The sequence below is a fragment of the Galleria mellonella genome, unplaced genomic scaffold (assembly GCF_026898425.1).
Source record: "Galleria mellonella isolate WM207_F2 unplaced genomic scaffold, CSIRO_AGI_GalMel_v1 utg132, whole genome shotgun sequence".
NCBI lineage: Eukaryota > Metazoa > Arthropoda > Insecta > Lepidoptera > Pyralidae > Galleria > Galleria mellonella.
In genome coordinates, this window is record NW_026441989.1 from 7,452,876 (window position 1) to 7,470,262 (window position 17,387).

At 32.0% G+C, this 17,387-nt stretch overlaps 2 protein-coding genes across 9 annotated transcripts; one reads left to right on the forward strand and one right to left on the reverse strand.

Annotated features, from left to right (window-relative positions):
• Positions 1-98: 98 nt before the first annotated feature.
• Positions 99-15,920, reverse strand: LOC113518518 (aspartyl/asparaginyl beta-hydroxylase). 6 transcript variants are annotated; one of them, XM_031913173.2, is made up of 19 exons: positions 15,903-15,920; positions 15,713-15,813; positions 15,379-15,488; positions 15,111-15,299; positions 14,795-14,904; positions 13,875-14,087; positions 13,525-13,788; positions 12,424-12,568; positions 10,817-10,950; positions 9,961-10,069; positions 6,745-6,822; positions 6,418-6,510; positions 6,198-6,343; positions 5,785-6,121; positions 4,588-4,685; positions 2,921-3,161; positions 2,668-2,773; positions 1,713-2,423; positions 99-925 (listed from the first exon to the last, which is right to left on the reverse strand). In XM_031913173.2, the coding sequence occupies exons 3-19, from the start codon at positions 15,428-15,430 to the stop codon at positions 775-777; spliced, it is 3,177 nt and encodes a 1,058-aa protein (XP_031769033.2). In that variant the 5' UTR covers positions 15,431-15,488; positions 15,713-15,813; positions 15,903-15,920; the 3' UTR covers positions 99-774. The 6 variants fall into 6 exon arrangements, with proteins under 6 accessions (XP_031769033.2, XP_031769034.2, XP_031769032.2 ...); XM_031913174.2 differs by lacking the exon at positions 15,903-15,920 and having other exon boundaries at positions 15,730-15,864; XM_031913172.2 differs by lacking the exon at positions 15,903-15,920 and having other exon boundaries at positions 15,661-15,862.
• On the forward strand, positions 15,838-17,377 carry LOC113518519 (metallo-beta-lactamase domain-containing protein 1). 3 transcript variants are annotated; one of them, XM_026903495.3, is made up of 5 exons: positions 15,838-15,868; positions 16,441-16,605; positions 16,700-16,864; positions 16,940-17,053; positions 17,130-17,377. In XM_026903495.3, exons 1-5 carry the CDS (start codon positions 15,853-15,855, stop codon positions 17,342-17,344), a joined length of 675 nt encoding a protein of 224 aa, XP_026759296.2. In that variant the 5' UTR covers positions 15,838-15,852; the 3' UTR covers positions 17,345-17,377. The 3 variants fall into 3 exon arrangements, with proteins under 3 accessions (XP_026759296.2, XP_026759297.1, XP_026759298.1); XM_026903496.3 differs by lacking the exon at positions 15,838-15,868 and adding an exon at positions 16,037-16,275; XM_026903497.3 differs by lacking the exon at positions 15,838-15,868 and adding an exon at positions 16,037-16,215.
• Positions 17,378-17,387: the final 10 nt, after the last annotated feature.

Genomic DNA, 17,387 nt, shown 5'->3' on the forward strand with positions numbered 1-17,387 from the left:
TGTCTTCTATCGCAATATTTTTTTTTAAAATAAGGTGTTACTGTCAATAAGAAGTTTCATGAATGAAGGTGATGTTTAGATAAAATTAAAGTCCGATATACCGAGCATTGAAATTGTATTTCAATATAATAATTTCTAAAAATACAATCCGACTCTTAGAACAATTGGAAAATTATCACAAAATATTATTTATAATACAGTAGTTCGTTAAACAAAATGCACTTATATTATGTTTCCGGTATCGCTTTATATAGTTCATTCACTCATCAAAAATCTCAATAAAACACTATCTAGGTGCCAATCTACTATTTACGTATGATTCAATAGAATAACAATTAAGTAGTCATAAATAAATATTATTGACTTTATTTTATACATTTGTATGACTACAATATTCCACTGTCAATATATAAATTACTAACGTGACTAATTATACCGATAATATTGAAATAAGGGTTAGTTTGAACAAAGTATACCGGTTATCATTCGACCACCGTCGACCATTCAATCCGACACACTATCAATATATACTGCTTATCATTTAAATGGATATCTATATAAACTCCTTTAAAAAAAAGGGGCGCTTACGTTTTCGAATAACCAGAAATGAAGTGAAATATCATTTACTAAGAGTAATATTTGGTCTGTAATTCAAACTAAAATTTGGCTCTTCTTGTTACTGTAAAAGTGCCCCTTTTTTTTTGCAAAGGAGTATATTATTATATAGATATGGCCCGATCCGAGGCGTCAGTAGATTGATAATTCAAATGCCACTTATATGGCGGGTAAAGTTCGCCTCTCGCTTGGTGTGAGGTCGGGGTGCCACACGTCTACGATGAGTACCAGCCTTGTGCCGGTTCCGTTGTGCCACACTTCATGTTCGAAGCTGTCGTCGAACATGAACACTTTACCGACTTGCCACTGCCTGAAATGTTTATAAATATAATAAATATCACTCCTTAATAACAAAAAAAAATATATATATTAAAATATATATTTTTCCAATGGCCAAGAGTGACGGATTCCGTAGGCATGTAGTACGTGAAATAAAAAAAAGAGGAAAGAAACCAAGAATAGATTTAATAAAAGAAAAGAATGTACTATTATTTTATGGTTTCATTGGAATAGTAAATACATTAATGGGTTGTCCGACGAAAAGTGCTAAGTATTACCTGTACACACGAACATCACTATGAATATTACAGAATAGTTAATGCCCGCGACTTTGTCCGCATGGTATTTGTTATTCTTTCGATAAACATTTTAACCTCTTTATTGTAGTGAAGACGTGTCGTTCTCATTCTTTGCCTTAGGTCAAAATGACTTTAATAGGTCGTGTATTATATATTAAGCTGTATAAGTTACTATAGTTTTTTAATTATCCCACGGTAACTCTAATTTTCCGTGATTCAAAATCTCTAAAACGTTGATCGTAGATGTTAGGTGTGGTACCTTACATCATGATGCTACATGCAAAATTTCATTTAAATTGGTCCAACGATTCGTAGTCCCGTCCAAACAGACAAACAGATAGGGAAACAAAAAATATGAAAAAAACTGGACGTTTTTTAATTCACTTCTAACATCCCCCTGATTCGGTATTTTAGCTTTTTTTTCTATGTACAGACATTCGACCTCTACATTTTTATTGTATGTATAGATTAGATGTCGGTTGCAATGAGTATAAAGAATATAATAATATGTTGTTTTACCTAGTTGTTTGGTCGACTCTTATAAACGTATCTTTGGTATTGCTTAGACCTAAGTGCATTCTCAAACGGCAATTAGTCGGGCCGACGTGCGGCCGTACATGTGTGCCTGGCTCAATGGCGCTGAACTTGATTTGCCCGCGGCGACAGCCAACTGCTGCTGCCTCTGCTCGCACTATCGAGCAAGTCACTGGCGCTCTCTTACATCTATTTGGGATTTCCTGACCCCGCACAAACAAATCTAACTGCGACCATTCGCCGCGCTCTTTCAGCCCTTCTTTTTCTTTCTCGTAAATAGCTTTAGCAGCTTCGCCTTCTTTTAAAATATCCCTCCATGACTTTTCTAAAGCACGTGCAAGCTTTGCGTACGGCGTTTCATCTATGTTCCACCATGGTTTACTTTTTAACCGGGGTACGTTGTATAAAGAGCGCTGTGCCGGAGATAAGAAATGCCCTAGTGCTGCTCCTTTTTTATGAACCTCATGTGCCTCTGCATGTCGACCGAGTAATAAGAATGTGTCACCATAGTGGTAATAGAAGCGAGGCTCGTTGGCAGCACCGGCGTCCCCTTCGAGGGCTTTTTGGAAAGCGGCTAGAGCTTCTTCTAGTCTATTATGTTGAGTTTTCAAAATGAATCCGTAATGGGCCAATGCAACCCGGTCATCTGGCCAAAGTTGTAAAGTTTCTTTAAGTACGCCCTCAGCTAAATCAGCCCTAAAATATTTATTTCCCATTATTATTTATTTATTCAAAGATTTATACTTTATTATATACAAAAATTACATTATTATAATTTATTTTAAATAAAGATGTACAACAGGCGAGCTTAGCTCTGCAAGAGTTCTCTTTCAGCAAACCCTGAGTGGAAAGGAGTATTCATTACTAATTATTAGTTAATATTTTTTATAACGAATATCCTATTCAATTAAAATTAATTATATAATGAAGTGATAAATACCTGTTAGCCATAAGAAAGGAGATCGTCAAGTTATTTCGGTACTCCAGCTTATCAGGGAATCTGCGTATTAATATTTTGTAAACAGGCTCTGCACTTAGGTAACTTCCTGAAATTGGTGTAACCAAAAAAATAATTTTATGAAGTAAAGTTTGATAACAGAACTGGTAAAAAAAAAAAAAAAAACTATAATCAAAGCATCCAACTTAAACATTGGCTTAATAAAGTAACTAGCTAAACCTATTATGACACTAACCTCTGAACTTAATTCGGTCCAATGCTCGGTTAGTAACTTCTAGTAGTTTCTTATCGGATAGGCGTTCATTCATTTTGAGCAGGTGTAGATATGCGGTGATTGCCCGTGACAGGAGGCGGTTGTCGCGGCGTGCTTCAGCCTGCAAGTCGAGCAAGCGCGCCACGAGCCACTGCGCGCGCGCACTGTCGCGCAACGTTGCCGCTGCTGCTTCTGCTCTCTCCGCAACCGCTGCCCAAGAGCCCTCCGCGCCAACAGTTAGTACACAACACTCGCACACATCGTACACACTCGTGGCTTCTTTCGACCACACTGATACTCATTTACGACATATTAAGGTGGAAGTAGACTAAAAGAACAAGGTATAAAACTTCGCCAATGTAATCGAGCAATGAAAGAACTTTTAAAGAATGCTCTTGACACGTTTACACTAAGTAAAAATTGCGAGAATTTGGAAATCCTAGTATTTCCTTGTTTGATCTAATTCCACCTATAGTAAAATTTGGAAAACATTGGAAATATATGGAAAAATTTTTGAAATAGATTTCTAGAGTAATATCATGCAAGATCTCACGTACACGTTTTCTAATTTCTAAGGGTAAAAGGCATCGGTGACGCCCTCGGGGGAGAGGTACGCGGGGTGCGGGCGAACCTCTCAGCCCGGTGGCGCCGCCGACGGCATGTATAAGGAAAATGGCACAACGAGCAAAGAATTGAAGTAAAAAATTATGCAAAACGAGTTAGTCTAGCCACTCCTGAAACCGGATAATATATATCAATTAAAAATCTATGTTCTTGTTTAGATAAAAAATATGTAAGTAAAAACGCCGTTGGTGTATTCGAATAGCGGATAGAGCAACAAGCGTGCAAATACTAAGATTGTAATGAGAATTCGATATAGAAATTTCCATGCATATATTTTCAAAAATAAAACTAGTACTATGATTTGACAAAATGTGATAGAAAGAGACATGAATTATCAAAAAAAAAAGACAAAAATTGAAGCTCTATTTCGATGAAATTTAAATGAGTTGTATCAAAATCTAGTTTATTATTAGATTTTATAAATATTCATGCAATTAGATGACAAAAAGTTAAATCTCAACAAGTCACACAAGAGAAGAGAATACACCAACAAGGTTTTTCCAAAAATAATATATAACAACTAATAATTAATAATAACAATATCCCATAATAAAGCTTTCAATAGGAATTATTTTCATTCAGTTTTCTTACGTAGTCTAATTGAAAGTAATAAATTAATATTGCAGACATTTCATCGCTAAATGCAAAGATTTTTGCACGTTCTCACAGTCAGAGTAGGTCTTGTTGTTTTCCTACGCAATTAAATTTTTCGCAAAAAGGGATTTTAATCGTGAGCACACACACTCCAATGAGTGAAGAGTTGTTTTGTAGACGTATTAGATTTAAAAATTTCGAATTTATTTGTAGAACGTGGAGTAGTGTTTCTATAAATAGATTTTGCTTTGCAATAATCAATTTTTTGTCGTGTTAAGAAAACCGACAATCAGTTGTCACAAAATAAAGTATGCTGCTAACGCTGTAGGAATGGGCCTATGCACTTTCCTAGGTAGTTTCAAAACCTTTGGTAGAATTCAGTATGATTCAAGTATTAAATAAAGTGGGTATCGGTTATTAAAATTAAGTACCTGTTGGAGTTGTTCCTCAACAGAATCGAGCTCTTGGCGCCAGAACGGGTCGCTTGGTTCACCCGGCCACTGGTCTTCTATGCTGTTACCTCCGTCTTCTAAAAAGAAAGATTATATTTTTTGTATTGTTAAAATATCTAAACGTACAATTGTATTATTGATAACTGTTACCTATGACTACGTATTTGTAACTGAACCTAACGTGTATTTAGTACGGCAAAAATAGAAATTCAATATATTTTCATATTGGCCTATTTAGAACAGAATACATATTCACTATGTAGTCTCTCAGTCAAATAAATAAATCAAAGAAAATGGGTGTACCTATTTATTTCGTATCATATGTAAATAAAAATTGCTCAGCTCTGGATTAGAGCAATTTATATTGTTTGATATTACTGTTGATCTGTCGCAGGATATTATTATTAATTAACAGACGACAAGATTAGTTTTTAGTGTGTTATAGTTTCTGGTATAGTGTGGTCGATCAGTACAACCAACAAAGCAAAATCAATCATTTGCATAAATTTCTAGATTTTTGTTTTCAACTGACTTATCGTCTCAACCAATCGTAATGAAATTTGGTATATACTTACTATTTAGGATGCAGGTTACTTTCAGCCAACTTCAAAAAGAAAAAAGTTCTCAATTGAGTTGTATTTCATGTTTGTTACTTCATAACTCTGTCAGTTGTAAATCCATTTGGAACTTTTTTATCCGAAATGATATATTTATAGATTTTATTGTATATGTTTTTTAATCAAAATAACTTGTTTTGCCACAATTGAAGTCGGTTTTTTAAACACAATATTATACAGTAAAATATTAGATAAGCGATTATCATAGTCTATGATTGTCCATACAAAAAGAAACCACGCATGCGCTGTCAACCTAAAATTTTTCCCTCTCTAAGATAAGGCTTCTTTGTCGAATGTACAATTGCATTTTGTGAGACAAATCTTTCTTATGCGGTTTCTAATACCATTTCCCTAGTGCCAGAATTATTATTGATATTGGCAGCTAACTTTAGGTAAAATGTAAAAATATATTTAAAATGTTGAATTTATGCTCTTATACAATTAAATAATTATCACTCACATCATGTTAGTGAAGCCACTGAGTATGTTAATTTGTTAATAGTGAGGTCATGCTTTGCTGTCGCTATGTAAAGGTCACACACAAAAGATACGCGTTTACTATGTTTTTGTCCAGGTCTCTCGGGTTCGGGCAGGCGACCGTATTTAGCTTCCAGACGGGTTAAAAGTTCCACGTCATCAACATCCGAGATATCATCCTCTTCCTCTTCTAGTTCTTCTTCTAGTTGCTCATCATCGATTATTTCAACATCGTCCGGGTCATCTTCTTGTTCTGTCTCTGGTTGAGGAATAGATTTTTTTTCGACTTTTGAAATCTCTTTTGCTGATTCCTTTTTTTCTATTACTACTTCTTCCTCCTCCTCTTCTTCGGCTTCTTCGTCGTCACTATACAGTTCTTTGTCTTTTTGTTCTTCAGACGTCTTGATAGGTTCAATGTCCTAGAATGAGAGTGAGTATTTCGATAGTATATTCTTTATAGTGATCAATTTAACAACTTCATGTTCTTTTACTTACCTCATCACCACTTTGTTTTTCTTCTTCTTCTTCTTCAACTTCCTCTTGAGGTGGAGGAGTTGGTGCTTTCAACTGTGGTGTAATTTTTTGCGCTTTTGCCTCCTCAACGATTGGCCGCGAACTCTCCGCAATTATTGTTTTTTGGGCTAATATAATAATGTGACGTTTAAGTGATATAATTTCAAACTATATTAAATTAAGCAATATAAAATAGTCCTACCAGGTGTACGAAAATCTTCTGGTATCAATGTCATACGTCTATCCAACAGAGGCGTCTCTTCCCTAACAGAACGCTCTTCACTAGCGGGTTCATCTGTTATAGAAAATATTGTTCAGTCTTAATACTATTTATATTCAAATCAATAGCAAAAATGATACTGTTTTACGCTAATGTGTTACCAAGAACAATATGGCATTAGCTATGCCTATGAAACTTATGAACTTGTATATTATTATTTTCATGTCAGACCAATTCAGCTCGTTATAAAACGCGAGCTTGAAAATTTTATTTGTAGTAAAGAATTAGGATATGGAGGCGTGTACGCACCGCGCGGCGCTGTAGCCCGCCGTATGACCGCGTGTGTGGCGACCAGCAAAGCGCCGCCCACACTCAGCTTCAGCCACACTGCAACACACGCGGCACACGCTTAGCAGAAGGCTACAGGCGCTACAATATTGATGTTTCAAACGAGGACATTTACGGTTAAAATATGGTATTTACGCATTTAAGACTGACTGTATCAAAGGTGGGACAATATTGCAAAAGGAGATCCCATTAACATGACTCTGAATAGGTAACTAGGTTAACGGTGTTTAATTCCAACGGAAGGATTTTTTTAAATTAATGAAGATGATATTCTGCTCTATCGGTTCGCTAAATTTAATTCAGCGGTTCATAACTATTTATTTGAAATAGAACGACAATACGCACGTGGACATGACAGCCGTGAGATGTCGCATGAAGGCTACATACAGGCTATTGTAATTGTTTACTATCAATCGGGAATTGGGACATCCAGGAAACCTATTCATGAGTTGTTATAACTGAGGATTAAACTTTTATGGATTTTGTTGTAAATTTTGAAAATAAACTAAAAAATAATACAGATATTGCATATTTGGATGTTCAGTGACTCCGAAGATGGTCAAGCAGCTTTAGTTACGCACAAATGTATAGTTGCTTTAAAGATAAAAGACGTAGAGCAGCTCCATTTAATACTTAAGAGTACAATCGTTAATATATATGTTTTACTTCACATTCTTTAAAAAAAAAATAAGTAATAACTAGCACTAGAGACAATCTAAGTTTCTAGTGGTTTGATTGCATTATGGAGCTCAAAGAATCAGTGTGTGTAGAAGTTTAAAATAAAATGCAATGATATTTAAGTTTAAGTTTGCTAGTCATTCAGGAATCGTATAAGTCGAAACTAAAACAGAGTCGAAAAGATTTGCATTAAGCATTAACAAGAGAATCTGAATGGAAATAGGCGTTTGCTAAATTTCGATCAATTTAATAACGTCATTACATATTTTAACATACAGACAGATTAAATAATAAGAGGTTATATATTATTATAATACTGAAAGTATTATAAATATTTGAGATAAGCAATTTTTTCTTAATAGAAACAAAAAATAGGAGATTTTTAAAAATAAGAAAAATGAAATCTCTCACTGTCGAAAGAGTACAATTGAATAAAATTTTCATTTTATTTTTTTATGGCATCAAAAGATGTGTGTTTTTAAGTTTTCGTAAATTCTTGAGAAGTTACTTGATCGCCTACAGATCAAATTGTTTTAAAAAATTACACAATACATTCTTATTTAAATTACTTATTTGTTGTGTACAAGGTAACACATTTTTGCCAAAAATTCAGATAGGATAGATTAATAAAAATGCAATTAAAAGCATTTTTATTGATTCACGAAATTGCTTGTAGTAGACAAGTAATTTCGTAATATTTATTACATAATAGTTTAAATTATTGGATATATTCCATTAATTAAATTTACACTATGCATGTTTATAGATTTGATTCTATGATTAATCCTATAGCAAATTGTGGACTTATAGTTACTGATACATATTTATTATCATTAATAAAATTTTATATTGAGGTTGGTCCGAGGTACCATTTTTTATCATTATTTTAGAAACAACCAGTAACATAATGTATATAAAATCATCTTATATATTTGATAGCCTAGTACCGCATTTCAATGAGGATTTTATTTGAATAAAAATTTTTAAAATTTGCAATTGTCTAAAATACTTTATTGCGCGTGAGGAATGTTCTTAATTTTAATTATTTTATGATTTATGTGTTAGTGCTTATGATACCATTGTTGTTTGTAGTTCGTGCAATAACATACTTATTATCTATTAATAAATAACACCCACGTTAAATGACAAATAGTATACTACTATTTGATAGTGGCCTACTAACACTTGTAGGTATACATTAATGTACTATCGAGGCCGGAAATAAAGCAATTGACGGTAGATTAACATTAAAAGTTGTAATGTTATTAATTTTTAAATAAACAAGGCCATTATTGCTATTTCGACATAGATTTGTATAGCACTTTTTTCCAATTTGCGTGGAAAGTGTAAAAGAGTTCAAGAAACACCAATAAAAGGCACGTGTCCTTCTTATTATTTTTTTTTTATATTTTGAAAGGAAATGCTTATTCGGTTTATAAATTATACAGAAAAAAAATTAAGTCATTAAAAATAAAAACACACGATGTGTTAGTGTGTATTTAAAAAAACATTAGGTACTAGCGTTCCAAGTCACATCGAATTACTTTTGATAACAATAAGTATTCAGCAATTTTCATTCTTGTTTTATTAGGAATTACTTACGCATTATTTCGTAGTGGATCGAAAAGAGTTGAGGTAGTTTTAATAATAAAGCAATTTCCAAGCAAATGGGAGATAATAATAATTCACGACTTTGTTTCACACAAAAAAAAAATACAGACTTCAATCCACCAGTTATTTTGATTTAAAAACCAAACTAGCGAATCGATTTTGATAAAATTCCTTTAGGACCTAAAAGTATACAATAATTAAAATACAATCGAATTCAGAACCTCCTCCTCTTTAGAAGTTGGTTGAAAAATGTAAGTATACAATCTAATTTATAAACGAACATTCAACTACTACAGTGTGTATTACATTTAGAATAAAATAATAATTATATATTCTTTTAATTAATAAACTTAAGAATATTAACATGTATATTTGCAGTGTAATAATTCATTGGCAAAAAGAAATTACATATTTAATTTAAAATTTAAAAACATTATATAGTAAATAAAAGGGTCGAAATAAAAGAATATTAATCAAATGAACATTTATTTTTACAGCTTTCAGAGACATCATTAAATAATAATTTAGTAATGTTTGCATTGTTAGTACCATTAGTGTTAAGGCTTGGCAAAAAAATTATTAGTAGGAAAGAGGTTGCATTGATCAGGCAAATATAGCTTGTCTTGTCACCATTGTTAAGCCACTTAGGTGTAACTAAGATGGGCATAAATAATTTATTTGGATTATAGGTGTATTAATTTGTATGTTTTAGGAATATTTATTGTAAAATTCAAATAAATTTTGATTATGATTGGCATGGCATAGGAATGTTTTTGAGGAAAAAATACATATATACAAACTAAGTACGTTTCAGTCGACTAGGACCCAAGATAGTTACACCAATGTTATATAAACTGTTAAAAAATTAAATAAAAAAATTGTACTCACGGTGTGATGACTTTTCTTTTTCCCGGCGAAGTTCTTCTTGTTGTTTCTCATACTCTTCTTCTTCGTTGAGCGTATCTGGAGGCTGCTCAGATGACACTTCTTCCTCTACCTATAGTCATATTTTTATTATTGTTATTATTAAAAGTTATTCCAAAATGTTATGTAGATAGAAACTGTTTCTTTGTTTTATGTATTTACATGTTGGGGTTGGCAATACAAAAATAAATGCTGTGGCATAATTTTATCTATATAGCAATATATCTATCTAATTTTATATTACGTTATTTTAGATTGCAAACAAAATTTATGTAACTCGTAAATAACGCAAAAAGTTTGCGCATCACCTGTGGCTCAGCCCATATAGAGAGTTATGACAATTTCATAGGAATTTTGGGAAATTCCTTTAACAGGTATGGATTCCACAATACCTAAATTATTTATTAACGCATGTTGAGTTTCTTTTTCTACATTCAACCGCCAATTTCGGTAGGTGGTAGAAAATGTCATTAACATTATAGTCAATATTTATATCGCGTTGTAGGGGTTAATAAAGTTTTAAATAAATACCTATACCTATAAAACGTTTGTGTAAGATTTCAAAATTGCATAGCATCAGTAGTTTTGTTTGTACAAGTAAGGTAGCTTCTTCCTTTAACAAAAATATTTTTAAGTAATTTTATAAACGCAGTTTTATTTTATATCGTTCACGTTCTCACAGATACAATAAATGGATTTTAATTTATCTAAAAAACAGTCCAGGATTTCGGGTTAAAATAAAAAAAATAAATATATCATTTTTGTAGTTAAAAATAATAATATAAAAACTTTAGTGCTTTTAAACATCACTTTAACAAACCTCCACATAGGGCTTTCCGGCTGGTGCAGTTATGCGTTCCACTGGGGGCTCATCATCGTCAGCTTCTAAAAATTCTTCTTCTGTATCAGGTTCATCATTATCTTCTTTGCTGGCTTCGAATTCTTCGGATATTTCTACAACAAATTTACATTACATTACATATTTAAGCACAAATAGATTTAAATTTCTGTAACACAATGATTATTAATTCATGAGCCGTTTTTAATCTCTGGTACAAGACCTTAAAATAGGTGGAAAACATTGACATTATTATAGGTTAGTCATACACCATTGTTTTTAGAAGCCTGATATTGGATTTAGGAGGGATATTAGGAGATTAGTTAAAATCAAACAAACCGTTATTGAATGCATTACGAGGGGAGGTCAAAAAGTTCGCGGAATGGAGGGGTTGGGTTTGAGTTATCGACCTGCAAACAAGCTCATATCTATAGGCGACGGTTACCACTTTTCATCAGGTGGGCCGTTAGATGTTTGCCATTCTAAGTAGTATAAAAAAAAGAAACAAATGAATCGGGAAGAAGTTAGCGAGTATGGAGAAAATTGAATACCGCGCCGTTATAAAGTTTCTCATCAAGCAAGGAAAATCTGCTAATATGATTTTTCAAGAGCTATTAGCAATTTACGCGGACTCTGCCCCTGATAAAACCATGGTTTACAAGTGGCATGGTCTTTTCAAACAAGGGAGATAGTCCATTGAAGATGATCTCAACTCAATTAATTTCACCCCCTTCCTCCTCATTCCGCGAACTTTTTGACCTTCCTTCGTGTATACTTAATCTTCTTATATTGGTTTATTATGTTGATTTATTATTATTATATAAAAATCCTAAAAAATATGATGAAATAGTAATTTATGACTTATATATAAACAAATCTGAAGAAATAATAAATATTCGGGGTTTCACTTTTGGCGTACTTACCAAAGTATATTATAAATTACATTATTACTAGAGATGAAACAGATATCTAGTAACTATCCGGTATACGGCCTATCCGGCGGCCTTAATACTGTCGAGCCGAATACCGGATAACTACTATTCGGCCGGCAGGCATCCCGTTGAATTAAATAAAATTTGGATAAAACAAATATATTTTGAAGTAATTATTTTTTTAGACAGTCTTAGTATCACTTAAGAAATATAATTAGTTTTAGTTTTAAATTTTTAATCATAATAGTAAATGAATGTAGAAAGAAAATTAATTAATTAGTACTCATACTGCATTAAGGGCAAATTATGATGAATAAAATAAATACTAATTTCCCTGCATTGAGAGGTAGTAAGTGGTTTTGCTTCTCGTCATAAATAAGGCCAGCTTCAGATAAAAGTCTTTCGCTGCACACACTGCTGCAAGATGCTAAGAGAGAGATTTTGGCAAACTTTGTTAAATTTGGGTATTGTTTGGCATTAGCTGCCCACCAAGAAAAAGGGTCATGATTGCGATCAATTCGCACTAAAATAGCCGGATATCTGGCCACATGGTTGGCCGAATATTCGGTATCCATCCGACCAAACTGCTATCCGTTTCATCTCTAATTATTACTATATTATATAAAGCATACATTAAAAAATGTATATAATAATAACCTTGGCTTTTGTCATCGTCAATATCTTCTTCAGGTAACGCCGGCAGTTCAGTTGATATTGGTTCTTCATTAGGCAATTCTCTCTCGATCTTTTCTAACTCCACTTCTGTATCCTCATCATTATCTTCTTCTTCATGTTCTTCATCCTGAGAATATATTTTTTATAATAATTATTTATTATTTAATTTTTAACGTTGGTTCTGTAATGAAAAATAAATAACAAAATTAAAATAAATTGAAAAATTTCATCATCCTAATTTCTAGATATTGATAAATCAATTTAAAGTGTTTGTACAGAAAAATAGATGACATTTAAAATAAAGCATTTGAAAATCATATAAATTGCCAAATGTTATCTTCACATCTGAGTAGACTGTATGTTACGAGGCTATTTATTATATGTTAAATTTAATACGTAAAATATTGCTACAAAACCAGATTATTTTATATGAATAAAAAAATAAACAAAAAAGAAATATATATAAAAAAGAAAATAGTCCAGTCAATAGAAAATATAAAGAAATAATATCTACGTAATGTTACAGATAATCTTGATCTTGAACTGCTCTGGCCAGTTTCCCGTTATAACTATGCCCGATTTTTTTTTATGACACAAAAATATTAAAATTGCAATTATTCATAGTTATGCTATATAACAGCAGCAGCAGGGTAGCAGCATTCCTATTAAAATATCTTCAAAGCCTAACTGCGGTTGCCAACCCGCCTGCCAAGCGTGGCAACTGCTGGTAAAACCCTCTAAGCGGAGGCTTATGTCCAGTGGACAGTTAAAGGCTGATTTGATGATGCTATATAATAAATTATTTGCAATTATAATATCAAAATGACAGAAGACGAAAAATTTTATATTTAATATAAGATTTTACTACTAACTAGTAAGTCTTCATTAAATGTTCCGTTAAAAAAAATATTACAAAAACTTGATGATTCATGCAATTTTCATTACAATGTAGATAAAAAGTCACAATTTTATCAGTGTTATTAAATTTAGATAAGCTATAGAGTTGTTAGTGCCAATAAAAATGTGTATTAGCTATTTAAAATGTGTTCACACCACACTTATTACGACTTTTTCTATTTGCACCTCATCATTCTGGCTGTTATAATTTTCTTGTTGTTCGTCTTCATTTTCTTCAATGCTTTGATCATTGTCAATGTCGTTATTATTTTCACTGCTGTCATTATCATCATCATACTGATTTAAATTAGTTTCTTGACTATCATCTTCGTCTACTGTCTGTAGATCGTCGTTTTCCTCATTATTTTCTTCTCCATCCTTATCGTCATCGTTGTAGACGTTGTTGCCTTCGAAATATTTGCTGTATATTGTCTGTTCTTGTTCGTCCTGCTTAAATTTACAATATTTTGTATTTGTTAGCTTTGTTTAACTTAATTAGCAACATACAATCCAGAACCTATTTTATAAGATCCCACCTCATCAGATTCTTCTATATTATGATCTTCATCATCCTCATCATCCTGTTGTTCATCATGGTCATCATCTTCATCTTCTTCAGTATGTTCATTGTCCGTTTCCTCATAATTATTCTCATCATTATGATCATCATCATGGTTTTCATCCTCATCATGATCATCATCATCATTGTGATCAAGTTCATGATCATCCCCATGATCATTTTCATCATCCTAGTTGTTAGTAAGTTTTATAAAATACAATTTAAGACATAACTAATAATAAATACATACATGACCTATTGACATATTTTAATACTTATTCAATAATTTTATTGTATTGTTTATTATGGTTTCTGGGTGCTTTACCAATAAATTCCTAACAGTACTTAAATGGAAGTCTATGAATGTTATATTTAAATCTTTACTAAGATGATACAGTCTCAGTAATATTGTAGGTATATATATCTATATTATACACCTGACATAAGTAAGAAGATACTTGTTAGTTTTTATTTTTATGTAAAATATTATTATAAGTGTCATGCACCAATACTTTACTACACTGTCTCACGATATATTAAAGATTGTAGGTTCAAACCTACTTAATACAAGAGATAGCATTACACTCAATCTTTACCTGTCTGAGAATATTAAGTAAGAGTTAGATATATAATGACTAATAATTAATTAACACCTGACTAGTTCATCCAGAATTGCATTTGTCATCATATTTAGTAACCCATCATTCACTATGGGACTGGTATGGGTCTCTATCTATTAGGAGACATTAATGTGCTGTTATTGCACTGGTGGTCTTGTGTAGGAATTTTTATGGAGGATAAATGTGTATTTGTGTAATTAATGACTGGTGTAGCATTTTATTCTGACTTCATGACTATACAGAGGTCATTGTTAGCCTTTTTTATACCATTACTTACAGGGTGATTAAGCTCTAATGTGTGCTCATCATGGTGATCATCATCAGGTGCATCTTCAAGCCAACCCTCCAAAACACCGGAATACCGAGATTCAACAGAATTGGCTTCCACTGTGATAAAGAGAAGTACATATTTTAACAAAAAATATTGACATCGGGTTATTAATGTCGTTCAGCTTTCTTTTTCTTTGATCCTAAGGAGAACTCTTATCATATATGGGCTTACTTTTATGTATGTTCAGTTATTTTTCAACACCTGTTGTTTGGTTATTATTGAATCTGTATTATTACATAAAATTATTTATATTTAAACTTACATTCTGTAAGACCCCTATTTTCCAATATGATCAATCCAATAAGAGTGATTAATACTGCCAATAGAGAAAAGAATATGATCTTGGCACACCAATGTCCACCAGTTCCATGATCATGCTGCGAGTGTATAAACACATCCCCTTCACCAAACACAGCTGCTGTCCCACGAGGCTCCTCTACACCTAAATCATCTATAACAGAAAGAAAATGTAAGTGATTTAGTACTACTTTAAAAATAAATGTAACTGATACTGTACTGACTTGTCTTACCTTTTTTTCGTTTTTTGTCTTTACGTTTTCTTGGTTGTACATCACCTGACATTGTTCGTTTCGAACTGGCGCTCCGTAAGCGACAGAGACTTGCCTATTGTTTCATAACCCTGTGTAAACAATGGAATTACAATGTAATGAACTTAAAAGATCACGAGACACATAAGGATCCAAATGCGCAATTTTCATGTATAAAGGAAGTTTTGGCGCACGATGAAATTTTAAAATAACCTACGCAAGAAAGTACGACCACAGCTTTAGGAATTTATTTTAGATTTTAACCTAAAAATAACCGGCAAAGACAGCTGAGAAGGTAGATGGGATTCCAACTCACAGAATAATATTTCTTACTCGTTCATTCGTCGTACACAACACATTTAGTAGATACAGCATAGAAAATGCAGAGCTGATCTGTGATCTGAATAGCGCCTCTGGCTGTAAATGATATAAATAGAAATAATAAAAAGAGCTACTATGGATAGAACACTTTGTAGGTATTAGTAAAAAATAAGAAATGAATTCACATTTATTTGTATTTTAGTTGGCTTTTAATTTAGGTAGGCATTTGCGTTCTTATTTTTATTGCTGTCAATTGACAGTGAGAGATGTCACATATGGCGTGTGTCATTTTCATCATTACTTGTCAAATTTAGTTAGTACTTCAATTCACAGTTTGTTACCGTTTATATACATTTTATTCATAGTCATTTGTTAGAAAATCTCTAGTATCGAATAATTTATTGTTAAATTTGTATTGTGCCGTTTGATTGCTTTATGTTTTTATCTTATCCATTTCCTTTGTTTAAATTCTTTTACAACTATTAAATTTTAATCTCGGTACGTTAAAAAAAAGTACCTAAGACTTTTACTATACATTATTCATAAAAAATATTGAAGGTACCTCTATAAAATTATTACTTATAAAATTATTGGCATAAGTTTATATCCAATCTACTTTTTCCTTTCTGGTAATAATTATATCGGTTAGGTACCTCTGTTCAGAAAATATTAATAAAAACAACAGTCTAAAGGAAACAAAAAAAATTATTTATAACATTTCAGTTCTACATCCTACTATGAGTGAAGTAATAGTATTGTTTGATGGATTTTCTGTTATGAATGGAAAAGATGAGATGAAAGCAAATTGTAGTTGCACACTTATAAAAGGTGACCATAATATTATAGTAGATACTATGACAGCCTGGGATTCAGAGAAAATAATAGATGGTGAGACTTGTTCCATTTTATAATGATCCTAAGTATGTAATCTACATTTTATTCATTATAAGAAGAATTTTAATTATGTTTTCTTATGTTGCAGCACTTCAGAAACAAAATATTAGGCCAGATCAAATAAATTATGTTGTATCAACACATGGTCACTCAGATCACATAGGAAATAATAATCTTTTTTTAAATGCTAAACACATAGTTGGATATAGTGTTTCCTTTAAAGAGAATTATTATGCACATGCATTTGACAAAGGTAAAAATAAATACTGAAATTAAATAATTTTAGTAGGTAGGCATGTATTTATGTAATTTGTCATTGTTTTTATAGGTGAAGAATACATAATCAACAGCAGTGTAAAGCTTATACCAACTCCAGGGCATACTCTCTCTGATGTCACAGTACTTGCTGTATCAAAGGATGCAGATCTTGTTGCCATAACTGGTAAATATTATATAATTTCGTTTTATGCAATTAAAATAAGTAGGTAGATAAATTATTAATTATTTTTAATTATTAGGTGATTTGTTCGAGAAACATGAAGATATAGAAAATCCCAGCATTTGGCTTGAAGCAGGTAGTGATGATTCAGTGGAACAAATAAAAAATAGATATAAAGTTGCACAAATTGCAGACTGGATTATACCAGGTCATGGTCAGAAATTCAAGGTCACAGAAGAAGTAAGAGAATTACTAAGAAGGCAGGCAGGTGATATTTTTTTAGTTCAAAAATGATTAAAAATAAAAAAAAGGCTATATAGAAATAAAGGTGTAGTTT

Excerpts from the sequence above, each read along its gene's own strand:
- LOC113518518 (XM_031913173.2), bottom strand. The coding sequence starts at position 15,430 with ATGTCAGGTGATGTACAACCAAGAAAACGTAAAGACAAAAAACGAAAA. Across the intron at positions 14,905-15,110 it reads AAATAGGGGTCTTACAGAAT|TGGAAGCCAATTCTGTTGAA; the intron begins GTAAGTTTAAAT and ends TCTTTATCACAG. Across the intron at positions 13,789-13,874 it reads ATATAGAAGAATCTGATGAG|CAGGACGAACAAGAACAGAC; the intron begins GTGGGATCTTAT and ends TGTAAATTTAAG.
- LOC113518519 (XM_026903495.3), top strand. Across the intron at positions 16,606-16,699 it reads TTCAGAGAAAATAATAGATG|CACTTCAGAAACAAAATATT; the intron begins GTGAGACTTGTT and ends CTTATGTTGCAG. Across the intron at positions 16,865-16,939 it reads TGCACATGCATTTGACAAAG|GTGAAGAATACATAATCAAC; the intron begins GTAAAAATAAAT and ends TTGTTTTTATAG.